A 19,275-nucleotide genomic window follows, 5' to 3' on the forward strand; every position below is an offset into this window, starting at 1 on the left:
ATCTGCACACACTCTAGGGGAACCTTTATTGTATCCACGTGGAGATGCTGATCCAGAGCAACAGCAGGCACACACTGCCCACAGCTACCTGCTGCCGGTCCTGGAGATCTGCTCTAATTGAGAGACAGCACTTGTGGTTCACTCCCCTTTGCCACAGCCTCCCACTAAACAAACAAGCCAGGACCCACAGGGTTAGGTGCAGAAGCAAGAAATGACATGGATGACTGAGGAACTGGAGCCTGATGAGGAGAGGCTGAGGGACCTGGGGCTGTTTAGGCTGGAGAAGAAGACTGAGAGGGGATTTAATCAATGTCTATACATATCTGAGAGCTGGGGGGCAGGAGTGGGGTGTGGGGACAGGCTCTGCTCACTTACTCCCTGGGATAGGACAAGGAGCAATGGATGGAAGCTGCAGCACAGGAGGTTCCAGCTCACACACTACGGGAAACTTCTTTACTGTAAGGGTCCCATAGCACTGTAACAGGCTCCCCAGAATTGTGGAGTCTCCTTCTCTGTAGACTTTCCAGGCCTGTCTGGCTGTGTTCCTGTGTGACCTGAGCTAGATTGCGTGGTCCAGCTCTGTCAGGGGAGGTTGGACTGAATGATCACCTTGGGTCGCTTTCAACCCCTAACATCCTGTGAGCCTGTGACCTATTGTGAAATGATAGACTGCAAACTCAGGCACATTCTGCATCTAATTGCAGAGGTGTGGCAGGTGCATCTCCTGGAAAGGTACTGCATCCTCCTGCTCTGCTCTGCAGTGCTGTTGCTCAAGCAGGGGTCATGCTCTGCATTGCATTTCTTGGTACCTTCAGTCATCAAGTCCATATCCACATGTTCCCACCATTGCTCAAGTTCTACAGCAGTCCACACTACTTCTTCCTATGCTTACACAGAAAGAGCTTCTAAGGTGTAAAGAGCATCTCCAAGGCATTTATGCTATGACAGTACAAAAGGGTTACAGCTTCCTAAGCTACCTCCTGTTCTGGAGCTCTTCTGTATGCCTGGATTTTTGCAATGCCTTCATTATTGGAACACTTATATCAATGTCTCATTTAATTGGTTCCATGCCAGTGGATTTCAGTCCACATCAGACTGTTTTTGAGCAGTGCTAAATTGTGGCTGACTACATATCAGGACCACATGAACCTTTCCTGAGTACATGGCAATGATGGCTAGAAATTGAAAAATACCTTTTCTCAGACACTGGGGGTGGATATTAAGGGAAGATTGGAGAACTGTGTTCAGGAGAAATGCATTTTGAAGGTAGAAGACAGAAATAAAAGTGTAGCAAAGAAGTGATAACCCTTGCCCTTGCATTAGGAAAACTTGAAAGCACATTGGCAAGGTACTGCACAAAATAGAGAGCAAAGAGAGGTTTCTTGCCAGATCCTAACATGATCTTTCTGGGCAGTTTGAAGTCCATGGTGGTCTTCACATCCTGGTCCATTTCACTGTGAAATTCAGGTTGTAAATTACCTTCCCCAATTTTTGTGGTGAATAGATATTGAAATTTCCCATCACACAGTTCTTTGTTTCTGCCCAAAAACCAGCCCCAAAACAACCCACAAAAATAATAACAACAACTTTTTTGGATCATAGATTCAAGCAGGTTGGAAGAGACCTCCAAGCTCATCCAGTCCAACCTAGCACCCAGCCCCATCCAACCAAACCAGACCATGGCACTAAGTGCCTCATCCAGTCGTTTCTTGAACACCTCCAGGGACAGCGACTCCACCACCTCCTATTCTTCCAAATTCTCAAATGCTTTATCCATTACTAATTATTCATCATGTTCCCTCAGAACAATGAAATTAAGGGTGGAAAAAGTGTTACTTTTTATTCTTGTGCTCTCATTCCACTAAATAGAACAGCTGGGGGGCTGCCCAGGTAAAAGGTGCATGTGTCAACATCTCTTTTCTGTCTGGATTTGGAAAGGAGTAATGAAGCAGTAATGTTTCAGCAACCCTCTGCCACCTGACAACTCTTTTCAGAGTATCCTTTAGATCTAAACACTTGAGGCTGACAAGGACTTACTAATTTTCACTTTAATTCCCTAGGAAAAAAAAATGAAGGCTTAAGAGGAAGATAAAAATTAAAACCAGAAAATTATAGTGCCTTATGTTAGAAGATATTTGGGCTTATGCAAATAATTTATCTGCTTTCTTCTCTGATTCTGCCAGCCTTCAGAGAGCAAGGTTTAAACTTTAGAGTGCTCATTTCAGTTAGAAAGAATAGCCCAAAACACAGAGTGGCCCAGTGAGGAGCAGTTTACACAGCCCATTGTACAGATGCATTGTACTAGATGCTCTTTTAGAGGTCCAACCCAAATCATTCTACGTTTCCCTCTGTTGGCTTTGCTCTGCCCATGAAAATGCACAGCCTAACTCGGGAGCTGAGCATCCAAATCCATCTGTTAGGACTCAAATTGCTTTCAGTCAGGGATCACAAGAGAAGGGAAAAGCTGCTGGTTTGTAATGCAAAAGCTGAAACAGTTTGCAAATGTGCAGGAGAGCACATCAATGACATCTGCTTGTGGATTGTCTTAACCTTGCAGCAGCTATGGCTGCAGAGCTGATGTCTCTTCCCACAGCTCCCCAGGGAAAAGCATACAATAGCCAAAATTATCAGGACAGATATTTATTTTTCCCCTTCTGGTACTGACATCTACCCCCTAAGAAACTAATTCAGCAAATGAATATTTGCCACTGTCCATAATGTGTGATAATTCACCCCATGCTGTATTCTATGTGCCTAAACAAGGAGGGCAAGTAGTAAATGGAATGTGGTCACTTTTGTCTTATGCCTGCCTTGCAGAACAAGAAAACAACCCACTGCACATCATCAAGTCATAATGATAAATAATGATGCTCACATTTAAACCACCAAGGCTCTGCAGCTAGTACAGCACATAGGGGATGATGAGCCCTGCTTCAGGCAAACAAGAAGATGCTGTCAGTGCCTACCAAAATGGCAACAGCCCCCACTGGGGCAGGGAGAAGTGACTAATATAAATAAGAAGATTTCATTTTGTGCCTGAACCCAGGACACATGAAAATGGGCTGCTGTGTTTGAGACTGGAATTTTAGATGCTGCTTAGGTCAAGAAAAGTTTTCTGCTCCTCTTCATTTACTGTTGCTCCCCAAGAGTCAAATGCTTCTTCCCATCCCATGCCCTCCATTTTTCCTCCTGATTACAAAGCTGTTTTCCTCCAGTCAAAATAGAGAAGTGAGGACTGTGTCTGATGTAATTACAGCAGCTCATTCTAGCCCAAAATGATGGCATCAGTTAGTCACATAACTGCTGCCACCAGTAACAGAGAGGAACAAAAGCCAGGTCTAAGCAGAAAATTAAGTCAAATAAATTAAAGAACAAATAGCCCTGATGGAATCAGAACCTGCTCAGAGGCATTTTATGAGTAAACTATCTCAATCAATCCAATAAATTCTGTAGTTATCCACTCAGTACTGCTTCTACCCCACTCAGTGAGTTTTTACAGAGAATTTTAGTGAGAGACAAACTGCTACATTAAGAATCAGGACAGTAGAATATCAGCTCTTCTGTGTGCAGAAGAGCCATCTCCTGCCCAGGTGTTAGGTGGATTGAATCATATTGTCACACAAGATGAAACATTTGCCTGGCTGGATTCAATTTCCCTCCGATTTATGAAGAGTTCTCATGAACTCTGAAGAGCATTGAAGGAGCTTAAGTCTAAACAGGAAAATCTCCAAGCCTCAAAAGAGTGGTTTGATGGCTCACTCTGCTTGCAAGCTTCCAAGTACCCCATCTGCCTGATTTGAAACATCCATGTGAAACCAGCTATCTCCTTCCAGGCAAGTGTGGGGACCATCAGCCTGGTGCTCTTAGGAAGCTTCTCTATCTGCCTTGCTGGGCTGATTCACTGAGACAGATACAACCTCTGTCCGTGTCTACAGTGCACATTTAAACCACTTTGTCCTGCTCTCTACCCCAATTTGTCTTTCCATGTAAGGTACAGAACAGTCCATCAGGAGACAATTTGCTCCCAGTATCAGCTCCACTGTCTGGATCTGGATACAAACTAAAACCAGTGAAAGAATCATAGAATGGGTTGGGTGGGAAGGGACCTTTAAAGGTCATCCAGTCCAACCCCCCCTGAAGTCAGCAGGGACATCCTCAACTAGAGCAGGTTGCTCAGAGCTCCAGCAGCCTGACTGTTCCCAGAGATGGGCATCTACAACATCTCTGGGCAGCCTGGGTCAGTGTTTCACCATCCTCATGCAGACTGTAATTTCACACTGAGAATCCTCCAGCCCCCAGTTCACTGCCTCAGAGAGAATTAATTCAATACCTATTGATCATCTCGTTGCAAGGTAAGTGCTGAGGAGAGGTGGCATCATGCTCAGTAGTTACCAGGAACTAAGTTGCTGAAGTGTTATGGTAAAGTAACACTAACAACTCATCACTTCCACAAGTGGTGTAAAAATGAAAACATTATTAATGCAGCATGGTTTTAATCATTAGCCTGATAAGCTCTGGAAATGTTTCAGGGCAATTCAGCCCAGGAAGAAGACTGAAAAATCCTCTTAATTAGAGCTCATTATGTAGCTACACACAGAGAGAGAAAAAGTCCAGCAAAACATGCTAGAAGACTGCAGTCATGGAGCAGCAGCAGAAGTTCATTTCTTCATGACTCCAGAACTAGAGGAAGCAGAAAAGCTTCATCCTCTCTGCTCACAAAATTAGGAACACAAGGAAAAAAGAATTCTGCCCTTACGTTCAACTATCTTCTGCAGCCCTACAACCTTTTCTAGAGTTATAGTTCCCTTTATTACCAACACAGATGGTGCTCATTTGCTGTGGTCAAGAATTAGGTGCCATTGAACCACATTTTGAGATGCTGGGCAGTGAAGGCCAGAGAGACTGAAATGGGGGAGGACAAGTAGAACCCAAACACTGTTTCATGGGGATGTGGCATGAGTCAGCATAGCAAAGGCAGTGACAGTGTCATCAAGGACTATCTCATTAAAATAAGGCAGCACAGAATCCTCTCTCTGATTGAATGTCTACTTAATGCTACACACCTCCCCCTCACAGCTTCAACTCATCATGCACCACAGAGATTATCAAGCCATCAAAGGCTCTAGTGGAAAGAAACTATTCAAAGGAGATTATCTTTGGGGAAAAATATTTTGAGGCAACAGAAGTGACTCAAGGAAAGACTTCTTCTGCCAGAGCCCTGGAGCAGGCTGCCCAGAAAGGCTGTGGAGTCTCCTTCCCTGAAGGCTTTCATAGAATCAACCAGGTTGGAAGAGACCTCCAAGATCATCCAGTCCAACCTAGCACTCAGCCCTGGCCAATCAACCAGACCATGGCACTAAGTGCCCCATCCAGGCTTTGCTTCAACACCTCCAGGCACAGCAACTCCATCACCTCCCTGGGCAGCCCATTCCAATGCCAATCACTCTCTCTGCCAACAACTTCTTCCTAACATCCAGCCTAGACCTGCCCTGGCACAACTTGAGACTGTGTCCCCTTCTGTTCCTGCTTGCCTGGCAGAAGAGCCTAACCCCACCTGGCTACAGCCTCCCTTCAAAACATTCCTGGATGTGATGCTGGGCAACCTGCTCTGAGTGTTGAACTAGAAGCACTCCAGAGGTTCCTTCCAACCCCCATCACTCTGTGACATGATTCTGTGTGATTTTCTCTATTACCTTCAAGAGGACATCACCATAAGAATGGACTAATGCAATAGTAAATTATATCTGACTGATTTAGAATGGTCAAGAGGAAGTGTACACTGACATATTTGTCCACATAGCTCTTCAGATGCATGAGGAAGAACAAATCCAAGTAACAACACCCAAGAAGCTCAGAGTCATGCAGCAGGGCAGGTTATTCCAAGGTAAACAAACAGACTCAGCCACAAATAATTGCCAAGCACCATGTTTACAAAAGCAAACACAAGAACAGTTATGGCATTTTTCTGACTTAAATATAATCCTGCAGTCTCCCCCAAAAGCCACCAATCTGAGTTGGCAAAGGCAACAGGAACACAACATAGAAGCTGGGTAATTAAAGCTCCACCTCATTAGCTCTGCCTGTGATCCTGAGGCTGAAGGTTTCCCTTAGTTTGAGGAGTCTACCACAAGCTCCATCAAAGGTAACACACAGACAGCCCTTGCCTCATAGACCTGTTCCTCTAACACTGATGTAAGCTTCATGTCAGGACTTCCTAACACCTCTAGCGTACCAAGCCCGTGGTGCTCTGACTCTAGGAAGAGAGCAGGCTTTGCAATACTGCTAGACAGAGGTCACAGTTTCAAAGTGACTTCTCTCTAAATGACTTTGGGAGGTGTCTGGGTGACAGTTGTTGTCATCAGGTTAAGCTGCACAAAACCAAGTTATAATATCCTCACCATAGCTTCAGTGAATTTGGGAGCAAGGTTGAAAGCCATTAAGGGAGTGGGTTTCTGGTCCAGTCTCCCAACAGGAAAAGCAGGAGCCAGAAACACAGCTGATCCTAAGAAAAAGACACTATCCCAGTCTCTGAGAATGAGAACCAGATCCAACAAGCCAGGCCCTTGCTGATCTTTCCTGAACCTTTCCTGTAATGAGGAGACAGTACTCTGCTTCCACGAATGCAAGGATCCACAGCTCTTCAGGGACACCAGTTAAACCCTAGGAAAGGCAAAAATCCACACACACACCCAAAAAGAAGGATTTATCTGGACATAGACTTGCCAGATTAAAAGCAACAGGATACAAATCTTGGCTCTTCCTTCAGAAATAAGTTACATTCCAGGTCAAATTCTGTCAAATAAGAAAGAGAAGCAAAAACACAAGGTGGAAGAGACATAAACAATACTTTCTTCCCAGGAAACTAAATCTTTCATTAAACATTTCCCTTAGTCTAAGTCTTATCTGTCACCTGCTTGACACAGTACCACGATGTAATTAGACTGGGAACTAATACTGATTCCAAGAGGAATTGGAATGTGATGCAGAAATAATTAGGTGGCACTAAGAGCTGAACTACTACAAGAGATGCGATAGTCAAAGATAGAAATGAAGGTACAGTTGGTGTACTTCATACTAAGTTCTACTGTGAAAGGACTTCAACTGAAGACATCCCAGATGGATTTCGGGGTCTCACCAGTGGCCTCAAGCCCATACTTTTGGCTAGTAAAGGAGCAGCTCAGTTCAAATGTGCCAGCTGGGGAAACCAGGCACAAAGTGACTCTGTTAACTGCCTTGAGATGAAGTCATCTTGTCAGCTCCCAGCCAATAAAGACATCATGTGCAACACTGAAAGAAACCAACACCATGATCTTGACAGCAAAACCAAACCAAGAAACATAGCTAAAGGTCATTTCTCTACTTCACTTGGATATTAAAATGATTTCATCTTTTTAACTGATGACCAAATCAGTCACTACACACACCCACACCCAGACCATCAGCTGGGATCCCCACACTGGCAGTCTCACAACACACAGTTGTATGTTAGCCACCTGAAGCAGACAGGACAAGCTTGTCTTGCAGATTTCCTTTTTATGGAGGTTATCTGGAGAACAATGACCTTTAAGCAAGCAATTTATCATGTTTCCCCACTACAAAAGAACTCAATACTGCAGCAGTTCTGCAATTTCCCAATCGATAGGTTTTAACTGGCAGCACCACAAGCAGCTGCCCATTTGTTTTTGCCCTTTTTTTGGCAGAGCTGGATGGGTGCAGCCTTGTGCACAGTTTGACAACACTGAGAATGTTGTTTTCCATTCTACTGGTTTTTCTTTATGCAGAATGCATGCAAGGCAAATTAAGTGAAGAGCCTTGAAAACACAAAGCATCCCACCAACATGCACATAATGGCACCAAAGAGGACTCCTGAAACTCTTGTTTCTTCCTGCAGATTTAGTTTTCACACAGAGGGACTAACTGTGAATTCCTGGGGAAATCTTCCACGAGAGGAAAAGGCACACCTGGGAATTATCAGATAAGTCTTCGTGGTCCCAAGAGGAGTAGGGCAAAGAGGAAGGACCACAGCCCAGCAGCAGACTTGTTGCATATTATCCAGGCAGGAAAGGTCTCAGATACTGAGATGAAAAAAGAAAACCAAAACCAAAGACAAATGTTTGTGGGAAGGTTGTCAGCTTGTGTTTGGGGGTTTATTTGCTTTAACAAATGCTGGGACATTCTATTTTATACCATCCCTGCTGGTCCAGTCCACAGCAAAGGAGAGACATCCATGAAGTGCTGGTGGTAAGGATTTGTGACTGAGAGATCTTAGGAAGGAAGCCTATAGTTTAAGCAGCATGGTTAGATACCAAAGCAGTTCTACATTGACAGAGACATTCAAATTACCCAAGTGTTTAGAACATCAATACATACAATGTTCACTGTGGCTCATGCAACAGCAGAAAACTTGAGGTCTGACATTTCCTAGAGCTTGGATGCCTGATTTGGCACCATAGAAATATAATTAGGAACTAATTCTGGTCTTCAATACTCTTTAGAAATTAATTTGTTTTAAACCCCAGTAGGATTTCTTTCTAACCTTAAAAACAAACCTGCTACAAGCAGGTGTTACACCAAAGTGTTCAGTGATTTCCTGTAAAGGACTGTAAAAATTATAACTACATAATAATTAGAGAACTGAGGTTTTACTCACCAAGAAGAGATTTAGCCTCAGGTAAGACAAGAACATTTCTTACCTAATCCTTTTGATCACACCTTAAGGGAGTTGAAAATAAAACCAGGTGGGGATGTTTGTCATCATGAGGAAAATCCTTGCATTTCATTTTTTCATCTTCAATCACAAAGAGAAATAATGAATACAGATCCTAATTCCTTCCTCTATCAAAAACAAAAACCCTAGAGAAAGTCAAATAAGAGGTAGTCAGTTGAGATGTTTGTGTTTCACTTATAGACTTTTTCAGCCAAATCACCTTCAGTGTTGATTCTTACTAATTTTCTTTAAAGCACAGCAGCTGGGAGACTGTAACAAATACAGATGGGGCCGGTGGTGGTGCTGGCTGCTGTGGTGCAGGGCACACTGCTGGCTGGACTCAGACCCTCAGGTGAGCCCCGGGACTGGCACTGGCCAGCAGCCTTGATGGAGTATTGAGTTCAGCTCTGAGCCCCTCAGTTCAAAAAGGACCTCAGAGGAACTGCTTCAAAGAGTCCAGTGCAGAGACACAAAGATGAAGGGAGTGAAACATCTCCCTTAGGAGGAAAAGTTGAGGGAGCTGGGGCACTTCAGCTTGGAAAGGAGCCTGAGGGCTGACCTCATCCGTGTTTATATAGATGTGAAGGGCAGTGTCAGCAAGACAGAACCAGGCTCTGCTCAGTGGTGTCCAGTGATAGGACAGGGAGCAATAGGTGCTGGCTGAAGAAGGGGAGGTTCCACAGGAACACAAGAAAAAACCTTTTCATCTTGAGGGCAACAGTCCTGGAGCAGGCTGCCCAGAGATGTTCTGGAGTGTTCTTCTCTAGAGACATTCATAACCCACCTGGATGCATTCCTGCATCACCTGCCCAAGTGCTCTTGCTCTGGCAAGGGGGAGTTGGGACTGGATGATCTTTCCAGGTCCCTTCCAACCTCTAACATTCTGTGATTTTCCTCATCTTGTATCCAAATTCTACAATACAGTCCCTGAAAGCAGAAAGAAGTTTCCTGCTCCCAGGAAAATCCTATCCATTTCTTTTGCTTTTGGAAACTTGGTATATAGTTTAGTACTGACAATCAACACTCAACAGTTCTCTGCATTTCCTACAGAACCAAGGAAAAGCTTTATTTACTTAATCATTTAATTAAGGAGCCATAGAGACTACTGACTTTTCTGGGAAACTGTGACAACACTGCTAACTCACTAAAGTAAGAGAATAATTCTTCTAGGCTAATTATACCATGGAATGAATATCCTTTAATAACATCCTTTATTATGAGAATAAATACATAAAACAAATGCAATATATTAGCCACATTTCCTCATATACATTCAGAAGAGAGCAGGAAGCTAATAATAGGCATAATCATCAGAACAAGTTGAACAATCTGATTTTTACTAAGCCAACACCACTGGAGGACAGCTGGAAAGTTTAGTAGCAGGCAAAGGACATGGAATTTCAACATCTCCTGAAGACACGCTGTAGTCAGAAGCATGAACTGACGAAGCTGCTTAGCTCCGTGCGGTGGCTGTTTGAGGTTGTTCTGATTGCAGCTGCTTCCCAAGGTATTCCCTGAAACACAATTCAAAAAATTAGATGGAGAAACACTCAATGGAGCATTGGAAGTAGGACAGTGGCAGGAAGGAAGCAGAGAAAGAGGAAAACACTTGAAGGTTGGAATTATTCACTCAAATACTGCCCACTGTTAATAGTCAACTGGAGCTATTTGTGGGAGTTCCTCTCTGAAAACGAGGTATGAAACTAAACATCAGCAACACTGTCTGCAAAAGGAAAGGCCCAGTGGTAGCCTTCAGAAGTCCTGACAAGTGGAGCAGCACACCCAAAGCCCACAGACTGTGTTTGCTAACTAAAGATAGTAGAAGCTGCAGCAAAGCATTTAAAAGGCTCTCTTCCCAACCCCCTGCTGCACAAACACAAGTGGCACCAACGGGCACACTGGCATCCTCACTCACAACAGTCACTGACTGAAGAACTCTGCACTTAAGATGAAGAAAGAAGAGATTATAGTGTCACAGATTTGTTTTGAATGGAAGGAGGAAGTTCTTCACAGAGAGAGTGATTTCCCATTGGAATGGGCTGCCCAGGGAGGTGGTGGAGGCACCGTCCCTGGAGGTCTTCAAGGAAAGACTGGATGAGGCACTTGGTACCATGGTCTAGTTAAATGGATAGGGCTGGGGGATAGGTTGGACTGGATGATCTTGGAGGTCTCTTCCAACCTGGTTGATTCTATGATTCTGTGAAAAGATACTTGAGATCACTGTGTCCAACCATCAACCCAGCACTGCCGAGTCACCACCACACCACATCTCTCTGCACTACAACTACGTGGCTTTCAAATCCTTCCAGGCATGATGATTCCACCACTACCCTGAGCAGCCTGTCCCAGGACTTGATAACTCTTTTGGAGATACAATAAGGCATTCAAGCCAGGCCCACTGCCCACTAACACTTTCCTCAACTGCATTTTGAAGCACACTAAGTCACTTCTTTTTTACCTCTCAAGACAGGAAGAAATCACCCTCAAACTCTTAGCATTTGCCTCGAGCAACAGGGTCTGAAATCTATGGAAAAACCCTGCACAATCCTTCTGTGCAGGCAGTTCACCACCTCACAGAACCACAAAACAGCTCTTCAGTACTATCTGGGTTGCTGCTTCTTATAGGAAAGCTTCAGCCATTGTTCCACTGCATCAGCTGAAGGAGAGGTCTCAGGGTCTGCAAGATGTAGGTGTTCTTTTTTCATTGCTCATCCCACACTTAGCACCACATTTTGCCTCACTGCACAAGTATTTCAACCTACACAGGTTAAACCTAAGAAGCAGTTCAGGGAAATTATGTTCAGAATGAAGCCTTGAAAAGAAAACACAGCCAAGGACTATGCACTTGGCTCTATTTAAAAGACGAAGAGAAAGGGAAAGCAGTTTTTGCTGCATGATTCAGTGCCTAGCTTTCCCTTTAGAATCCTGTTTAACAGCTGTTCCCTATACATTACAACTGCTGGTACACAACTCTAGCACCCAACAGCACTTCTCAGCTTTCATGTTAAGCATTCAGAACAGCAGCATTCCTATTAGGTAAGAATGTAAATGCCAAACTCCACTAGCAAAGCAAATACCACAGCACCAGCCCACCCTTATCAAAAGCAGATGCAGCAGGTCCAGCCAAGCTTGCATTTACAATTCACTGCATTCAGAAGTGAAATGACTCAGTATATATTTACAAGAGTAAAATATTACCTCTGCACTGCAGAGAAGTGTCACAACATGCAAAGTAGTACATCACTTCTGAGAGTAACTACCAAATCCTCCACTTCTCAACTCAAATTCAACAACAACAAAACTTAAGCCACTACATTTCTCACCTCCTTGGTCATTCAGAAGTCTGCCAGTGAGGGGTAACCAATTTCCATTTGCAAATTAATCTTTTCACTCATTATCTGAATAACCAAATGAGATTCTTGCCCCACCAGCAATTTCCCTTGTTTTTGTTTTCCCAGGCCTATCTTTAAACACACATTTTCTGTGTGCATTCAAAGTGCTTTTACCAACAAGAAAACTTAGAAATGAGTACATGAATTTGTTACATCTCAAATCCTTATTCCAGTTTGCTGCTTCATTCTGCTTAATTTAATTGGTTTTGTTGGCACAAGAAAGACACTGATAACCTCCAGTTGAATTATATTTAAGAGTCATGGTGGCTGCAACAAATGCTTAAGGGTCAGTTAGGAACAGGCACAAGGAACTGCTCCAACACATCAGCCAAATTCAACAAGTATGGAATAAAGAGGCAAGTGTGAGTTGGCACAAGACAAATTTATACTGGTTTTCAGATTGAGAAAGGACCAATGTTAATAGCAGACAACCTCTGATACATAGAGAAGTTTTCAGGTATACACAACACATTCTATAGGCCATATGCTAGAAAGAGCAAGCCTTTCAGTGTTACACTCCAAATTCCAGGGCTATCAGATTGACCCATCCTTTAAACAAAACTGAAAACTCTTCATTTTAGCAGGCAAGTGGAAGTCTAGAAGATAGGATGAAATTCTGGTAGTCTTTTTTCTAACTACATTTATTTTGAATCCCACTTCAAATTTATTCAAGAGCTAAATCACTAAAACAGTAATTTCATGACCTTGAACATCTCTAATTTATAGCTTCTTTTGGCAGACTCAGGTCCTTGAGAGGTAGATTCTACCAGATTCTACCCAGAGAGAATTTCCTCAGAGAGGTCGTGGAGTCTCCTTCTCTGGAGACTCTCAAGGCCTGTCTGAATGTGTTCATCTGCGCTAGACTGTGTGGTCCTGCTCTGCCAAGGGGGGTTTGAACTCAATCTCCTTGGGTCTCTTCCAACCCCATACCCTGTGATCCTGTGTAGTCCTTTATTGCAGAATCAGGTTTAGACTGGAAGGGACCTAATGGTTCATATTGGAAGGGACCTTAATCATCATCTGTATCCAATCCTCCTTGCTTCAATCACTACACCATTTAGTAATTTTATTTCTAATATCATACTTGATCACGCATCAATGATGCATCCTAACTCCTGTTGTTCAGTAGTCACCAACAAACTGCATGCTGGTATCAATTCACTGAGTAGCATCATTCCTGAACTCTCAGGCAAGAGATGCAATCTCCTGCTCACAGCAGTTCTCTGCTGAGCTCAGGCATCAGAACAGGCTGCCCAGGGAAGTGGAGTCACTATCCCTGGAAGTGTTCAGGAAATGTGTGGACACGGCACCTGGGACATGGTTTCATGGCCATGATGGTCTTAGGGTGAAGGTAACACTTCACCTTAGAGATCTTTTCCAACTGAAACAATTCCAAGATTCTATACAGCAGAAAGGTGGGACAACACAGTCCCAGAGTTTAGTCAACAGGAGCAACTGGCCAAAAGATGCTCTGAGTTCTGCCATTAACCTGACTCAGCCAGAGGGAAAATAAACAGGTTTTCAATCAGATCTACTATGGTTTTACTGCCACTTGCATGAATACTGAAGAACATTTGAGTTATAGAGCTTAATCCACTGCATTTCACTTTATTTGTATGAACAAAGAGCACACATGATCCATTTCCACATGTCAGCTAGACTGGATATTGGAACAATTCTTTTATTGCTGACCTCTGGTCCACAACTCTCAACAGCACTGAGGCTGACAGAGTAAGAAAGCACACAGGATAAATTGCTTGGAAGCTATCAAGTGATGCTAGAAAGATACCTTTGCTCCCTGCTTTATCAAATGCATGATCATTTAACACGTGAAGGCAACTGGAATATTTCACCTCACCTTATCCCATCTGCGAAGCTGACAGCAGATACTGCTGTTGCCAAGCTAGCCTCAGAATCTCACAGAATGCCTGACAGCCTCGTTTATCCCTGACTTCAAAGTCCCTAAGGAAAAGCCAGCTGAGCAGGTACTAGTGAACTATTCAAATTACTTAAGAGCCAATTGTCCCCAAGTGGAGTTATTAGCAGGCTAATGACACAGCTGTGCTTTAAGCATCATACCACTTGAGCTGCTCCCTGACATTCCTTCACTGCAGCTACCACAAGTTTTCCTCACTCTGCTGCTGCAGGCACAGCATGTGCACCAAGCCTCAGACTGGCAGAGCAAGCTTTTGTTCTCTGCTCCTTCTGTCTCTTAGCCTCCACGTCCAGGAAGAGCCTGAGGACCTCTGTCATGCCCGTGTCCCAGGGTAATGCAGGCTTGGTCCACAACGCTTCAGTTCAAGGGAGAAACAGTTGCTTCAGCTCTGTCAGGGGGGTAGGACTAGAGGATCCCCAGAGGTCCTTTCCAGCCCCTCCCCATTCTGTGAGTGAAATACCTGGAATTCCAAAACACATGGAAGGAAGAGGAAAAGTGCTTATTGCCTTGCCTAGCCCTGAAGAGCAAGGTAAGCAAAGCTTGAAGTCACTGAGTAACCCATCCTGTGACAAAGCAAGGCCGAGTAAGCAGCAGCAGCACTGCAACTGCACTGTGCAGCAGAGGACTCTGCTCTCTTCTCCCCAGACAAGCTACAGAACAGAAATGCTCCTGACACACACTAACAGCCAGATCTATAAGAAGACAGATGCAGCTTCCCACATACAAGCAATGTGTCATTCCCATAGCTCAAGCTACCTGATGGCTATTCCAGGGCACATGCACCTTGACAAATATCAACCAACAACAGTGTGCCCCCGGAGGCTTGTTGTAATAATAATTAAACAAGAACATGACAGAGATGACAACATCCATCTAGAAACAGCACTAACTTCAAACAGATCCTTTTTGTTGACACCACTGAAGATCTGAACCTAAATGTAACTGCAATCTCTCTGTCTCAAGTCTAAGAGCTCAAACACTGAAAAGGATGCACAGAAATATTCATGTCACTTAGAAAAAGAGAGACAAATCAATTAGAGGTCTTCTAAAATTAATGAGCTTAAGGTGAAAAAGAGAAAAAAAAAACAGGTTAAGAATCCAGGAAAACTTAGTCCCAGTGAGACTTGTGCTGAAGAAAGATCAGAGTTATGTATTTCTATTATCAGATTTCCAAGACACAACACATGAAGCAAGCCCTGTGGCACCTGCAGAAATCAGTAACTAAGTTCTGCACACTGTAATCTTTATTTACCTATGGCCAGTTTAGAACAGTCTGAGAAGAGTCTTATCACCAAACCTGAGAATCAGGGTAGTGTGTAACAGACAGTAATGACCCAAGATGAAAAATTTCATGCTATTTACCCAAGTCTTCCCTCCAAGTGGAGAATATGGACTCTGCACTTGTCACAGGAGGCTGTTGAAATGTGTGCTTCTATACTATAGGTTCCCACAGTCAGAGAGGGGAAGCAGGGTAAAAATCATATAATACACAAGAGTTAAAATCCATATTCATAGAAGCAACCAGGTTGGAAGAGACCTCAAAGATCATCCAGTCTAACCTAGCACCCAGCCCTGTCCAGTCAACTAGACCATGGCACTTTGTTTTAAAGAACATACACTGCAAGAGGGGACAGAAGTTTTTTTGTCAGCCTTGCTAGCCTGTCTTCTACAATAATAGGTGACCTCAAGAACCTCTCACAATGTGTTTGATAAACCTACAACTTCCACACTGTTAGAATCATCACTACTCAGCCTTTTAAGATCACATTGTGTCAGAAGCAAGGAAACTGACAGGAGTTCTGGGTATTTCCAAACACCAAGCTTGGCAGAAATAAAAGGTTAAGTTCAAAATGAAATGGTTTGCATCTCAGCATCTATGTTCCCATGTGCTCAGATGTATTGCTGCATTCTAAGGCAATGCCAAACTGGAAATAGGAGCTTTGGTGAAATCATTGTTAACAACAAGACAAAAAAAAAATCCTAATCAGTTATTTTTAATTCACTATGCTGTTTGCTTAGCATACCTAAGAAGCTTGGCAAGTTCTGCAAATGCTGTTAGATAAACATTGAAGTTTTCTAATACTTCAGCCTTTCAGAGCTTCACTAAAAAAGTTTTGTGCTCTCTTGGAAAGGCAACCACCAGCGAGTTCTGTGGCAGAACAAGTCAGGATTTCAGGGGGGTCTGGAGCTTTATTAGAGAACCAGTCAACCATCAACAAAGGTAAAAACCACTTCAAATGCTACTCTCAGACAACTGATCAAAAACATAGCAGCTTCATCTAACCAGCCCATGAGGTTTTGCTGCTCCAGGAGCTGCAGAACAGTTGTACCTGCAGCCCCTTAAAATACTGACAGAGAAATAACAGTGCAGAGCGGAGAGAAGCACTAGAGTGAAGAACAACAACGCAGAGGATTGGTCAGGCATGCATTTTGCAAAGCAACAGCCAATTAAATACCCAAAGAAGTGCAAGCCTAAATCACAGCTTGAACATTAAACAACTGAAATAAGTTCAAATATCCTGTTTGAGTGAATTACTCCTGTGACATTCAATCATGTAAGGTGAAGCCTCTCAATTCAACTGCAGCCCGAACACAAAGAAAAAGGATCTTACACATAAATATCAGCTGCAATCTTACCACACAAAAACATTATTCCCCCCTCAAAGAAATCTCCTCTCATCTCTCATCTCCTCTCTTTGCACCCAGCATTTTTTTTGCTGTTAGTAATGTGGTAAGTAATCTTCACATACCAGTTGTGAACCATCAGCTTCTGCACGGCCAGCAGAGCGTTGTACCGAACTTGTTGGTCTTCATGATGCATGTGGTTCATTACCAGCTGTTTCCCACCAAGTTGTTCAATCACTCTGAAACAGAAGAGAGGAGCAGGGGTTTTGCCATTACTTCAGCTTCCAGGCAGCTATCCTTTCCAACCATAAAATCCTACAATGGGTTGGAAGAGACCTTAAAGACCAAGTAATTCCAGACCTTCCACTAGACCAGGCTGCTCAAGGCCATTTCATGTTCAATGCACTAAGAGGGTAAGTTTAAGTCACTTAACCATATAATGATTTAGGTTGGAAGAGACCTCAAAGATCATTCAGCTCCAACCCCCTGCCATAGGCAGGGACATCTCCCACTAGAACAGGTAGCTCAAGGCCTCATCCAACCTGGCTTTGAACACCTCAAGGGAGGGAGCAGCCACAACCTCCCTGGGCAACTTGTGCCAGTGTCTTACCAAATACTTAGAAGTATTTCTTACCTCCCTAACAGATACATCTTATTGACTTGTTACAACTGCAGATCTCTTGTATTATATACTTGGTATTTTCTTTTTCTGTTGGCAATTCACCACCCCAGGATGTGTTTGTACTGGACTCCTGTTGGCTGTCCACTACCTACTTCCATATGTTGAAAATTAATTAGTCAAGAAAGAAGCCCTTTTCAGAGAGGGTTATTAACTTTACTCAGCTTGCTAAACAACTCAATTTTGGCTTGACAGAGTTGGCAGAGTGCAGCACTATTATTTAGGAGGAGATAGTGCTCTCCTTTCCACAAATTCACAACAGCCAGATCACTCATTTTTTTTGCAAGAATAAAGCTCCAATCCAGCCTAGCTCTGCCTAAGCCAGAAAAAAAAGCTTGTAATCATGCTGACAGCTATTAAACCACCCACCTGGTATTCCTCACAGTGGTTTTTGCCTTTCAAACTGTACTAGAGCCACAGCTGTTCCTGCACACAATGCAGAATTGGCTGCTAAGATACAACTTTCTAACTCCATACTTGAGCTGCAACTTTCACTGCAGACTTCACCTGAGTATTGAGACACAGCATTTTAATAGCTGCACCAAATCACCTCAGTATTCTCACACAACATTTTAATAGCTACACCAAATCCTACAGGAAGTCCTGATGGAATTTTATGTTGTGTGTCATGAACAGAGCATTTCTTTACAAAATGGAAAGCAATCTACATCAACCATACTTAAAACCAGGGGGCCTACAAGAAAGCTGGGAAGGGACTTTTCAGAAGAGCTCGAAGTGATAGGACTCAAGGGAATAGATTGAAGCTTGAGGAGGGGAGATTGAGACTGGAGATCTGAAAGAAATTCTTTATAATAAGGGTGGTGAGACACTGAAACAGGTTGCCCAGGGAGGTCATGGCTGCCCTCTCCCTGGATGTGGCCTTGAATATCTTCAGGGAGGGGGTATCCACAATCTTCCTGGGCAACCTGTTCAGTGTCTCACCACCCTCACTGGAAAGCACTTATTTCTAATCTCCAGTCTCAATCTCCCCTCCTCAAGCTTCAATCTATTCCCTCTCATTCTCCCTGGGCTGCCCAGGGTGGTGGTGGAGTCACCATCCCTGGAGATGCTCAAGAAGAGACTGGATGAGGCACTTAGTGCCATGGTCTAGTTGACTGGATAGGGCTGGGGGATAGGTTGGACTGGATGAGCTTGGAGGTCTCTTCCAACCTGGTTGATTCTATGATTCTAACACTACTAAAAACATCTATGGCTGTTTCATACAACAGGATTGCATTCAGAAAAATACAACTTTGATCTGGAAAATGCTCAGCAAGAACTCAAAAAGTTATTCATGTAACAGGTCAAAAAAAGCCTTTATGCCTGCCTTAGGCTAAACTAAAACCACTGCACACGAAGACAAGACTGTGAAACACAAATGAGAAACTTTGCCTCATCACACGCCTGACAAACACTGAATGCTGAGGAACTGAAAGGAGGTTAAAAAAGGCATTAAATTGAAAAGCTTCCTCATGCTAGGAGCATGGAAGAATCAAAATGAGATGTTAAAATCCTATAATCACAAATGCTAATTGAGTATTTTGGGTGACAGTACATCAGTGAAATTAGGGCTGAGAACATGAAGAGTCAAAGAACAGCATTAATTCTTGCATAACACTGCCTACTGGCACAAATCTCTTCCTTTCCATGGGTTTTAGACCAACAAGTAAGTGGCTGTGAAAAAGGTTCTCAATGAATCCTGCTCTTTCGAGTTCCAAACCTGCTCAAAACACTACTTATGGTTCTGATTTCCTCTGGTCCTCAACTTGTGCTCACTCTACAGTAGCACTGGAGCCCAGAGGGCCAGTTATAGTATGTTACATCTTCTGCTGGGACTGTTCCCTATAAATAACAGGGCAATAAGGCAAAACAGTGGCAATTCAAACATGGTTCCTAAACCTCAAGAGCCACATTTTAATATAACTCATTTAAAAGA

General features: G+C 43.4%; 1 protein-coding gene across 1 annotated transcript in view; it reads right to left on the bottom strand.

Moving 5' to 3' along the window:
- Window positions 1–9,747: 9,747 nt before the first annotated feature.
- Window positions 9,748–19,275, bottom strand: part of ATP6V1H (ATPase H+ transporting V1 subunit H) — a 35,067-nt gene continuing 25,539 nt past the window's right edge. The window contains exons 13-14 of the mRNA XM_064170445.1: window positions 16,786–16,899; window positions 9,748–10,221 (exon numbers count right to left, since the gene is read on the bottom strand). Of these exons, the coding sequence (XP_064026515.1) occupies window positions 10,161–10,221; window positions 16,786–16,899 (175 nt within the window). The 3' untranslated portion in view covers window positions 9,748–10,160. The remainder of the gene's footprint in view (window positions 10,222–16,785; window positions 16,900–19,275) is intronic.

The sequence above is a fragment of the Pogoniulus pusillus genome, chromosome 34, assembly GCF_015220805.1.
Source record: "Pogoniulus pusillus isolate bPogPus1 chromosome 34, bPogPus1.pri, whole genome shotgun sequence".
Lineage (NCBI taxonomy): Eukaryota > Metazoa > Chordata > Aves > Piciformes > Lybiidae > Pogoniulus > Pogoniulus pusillus.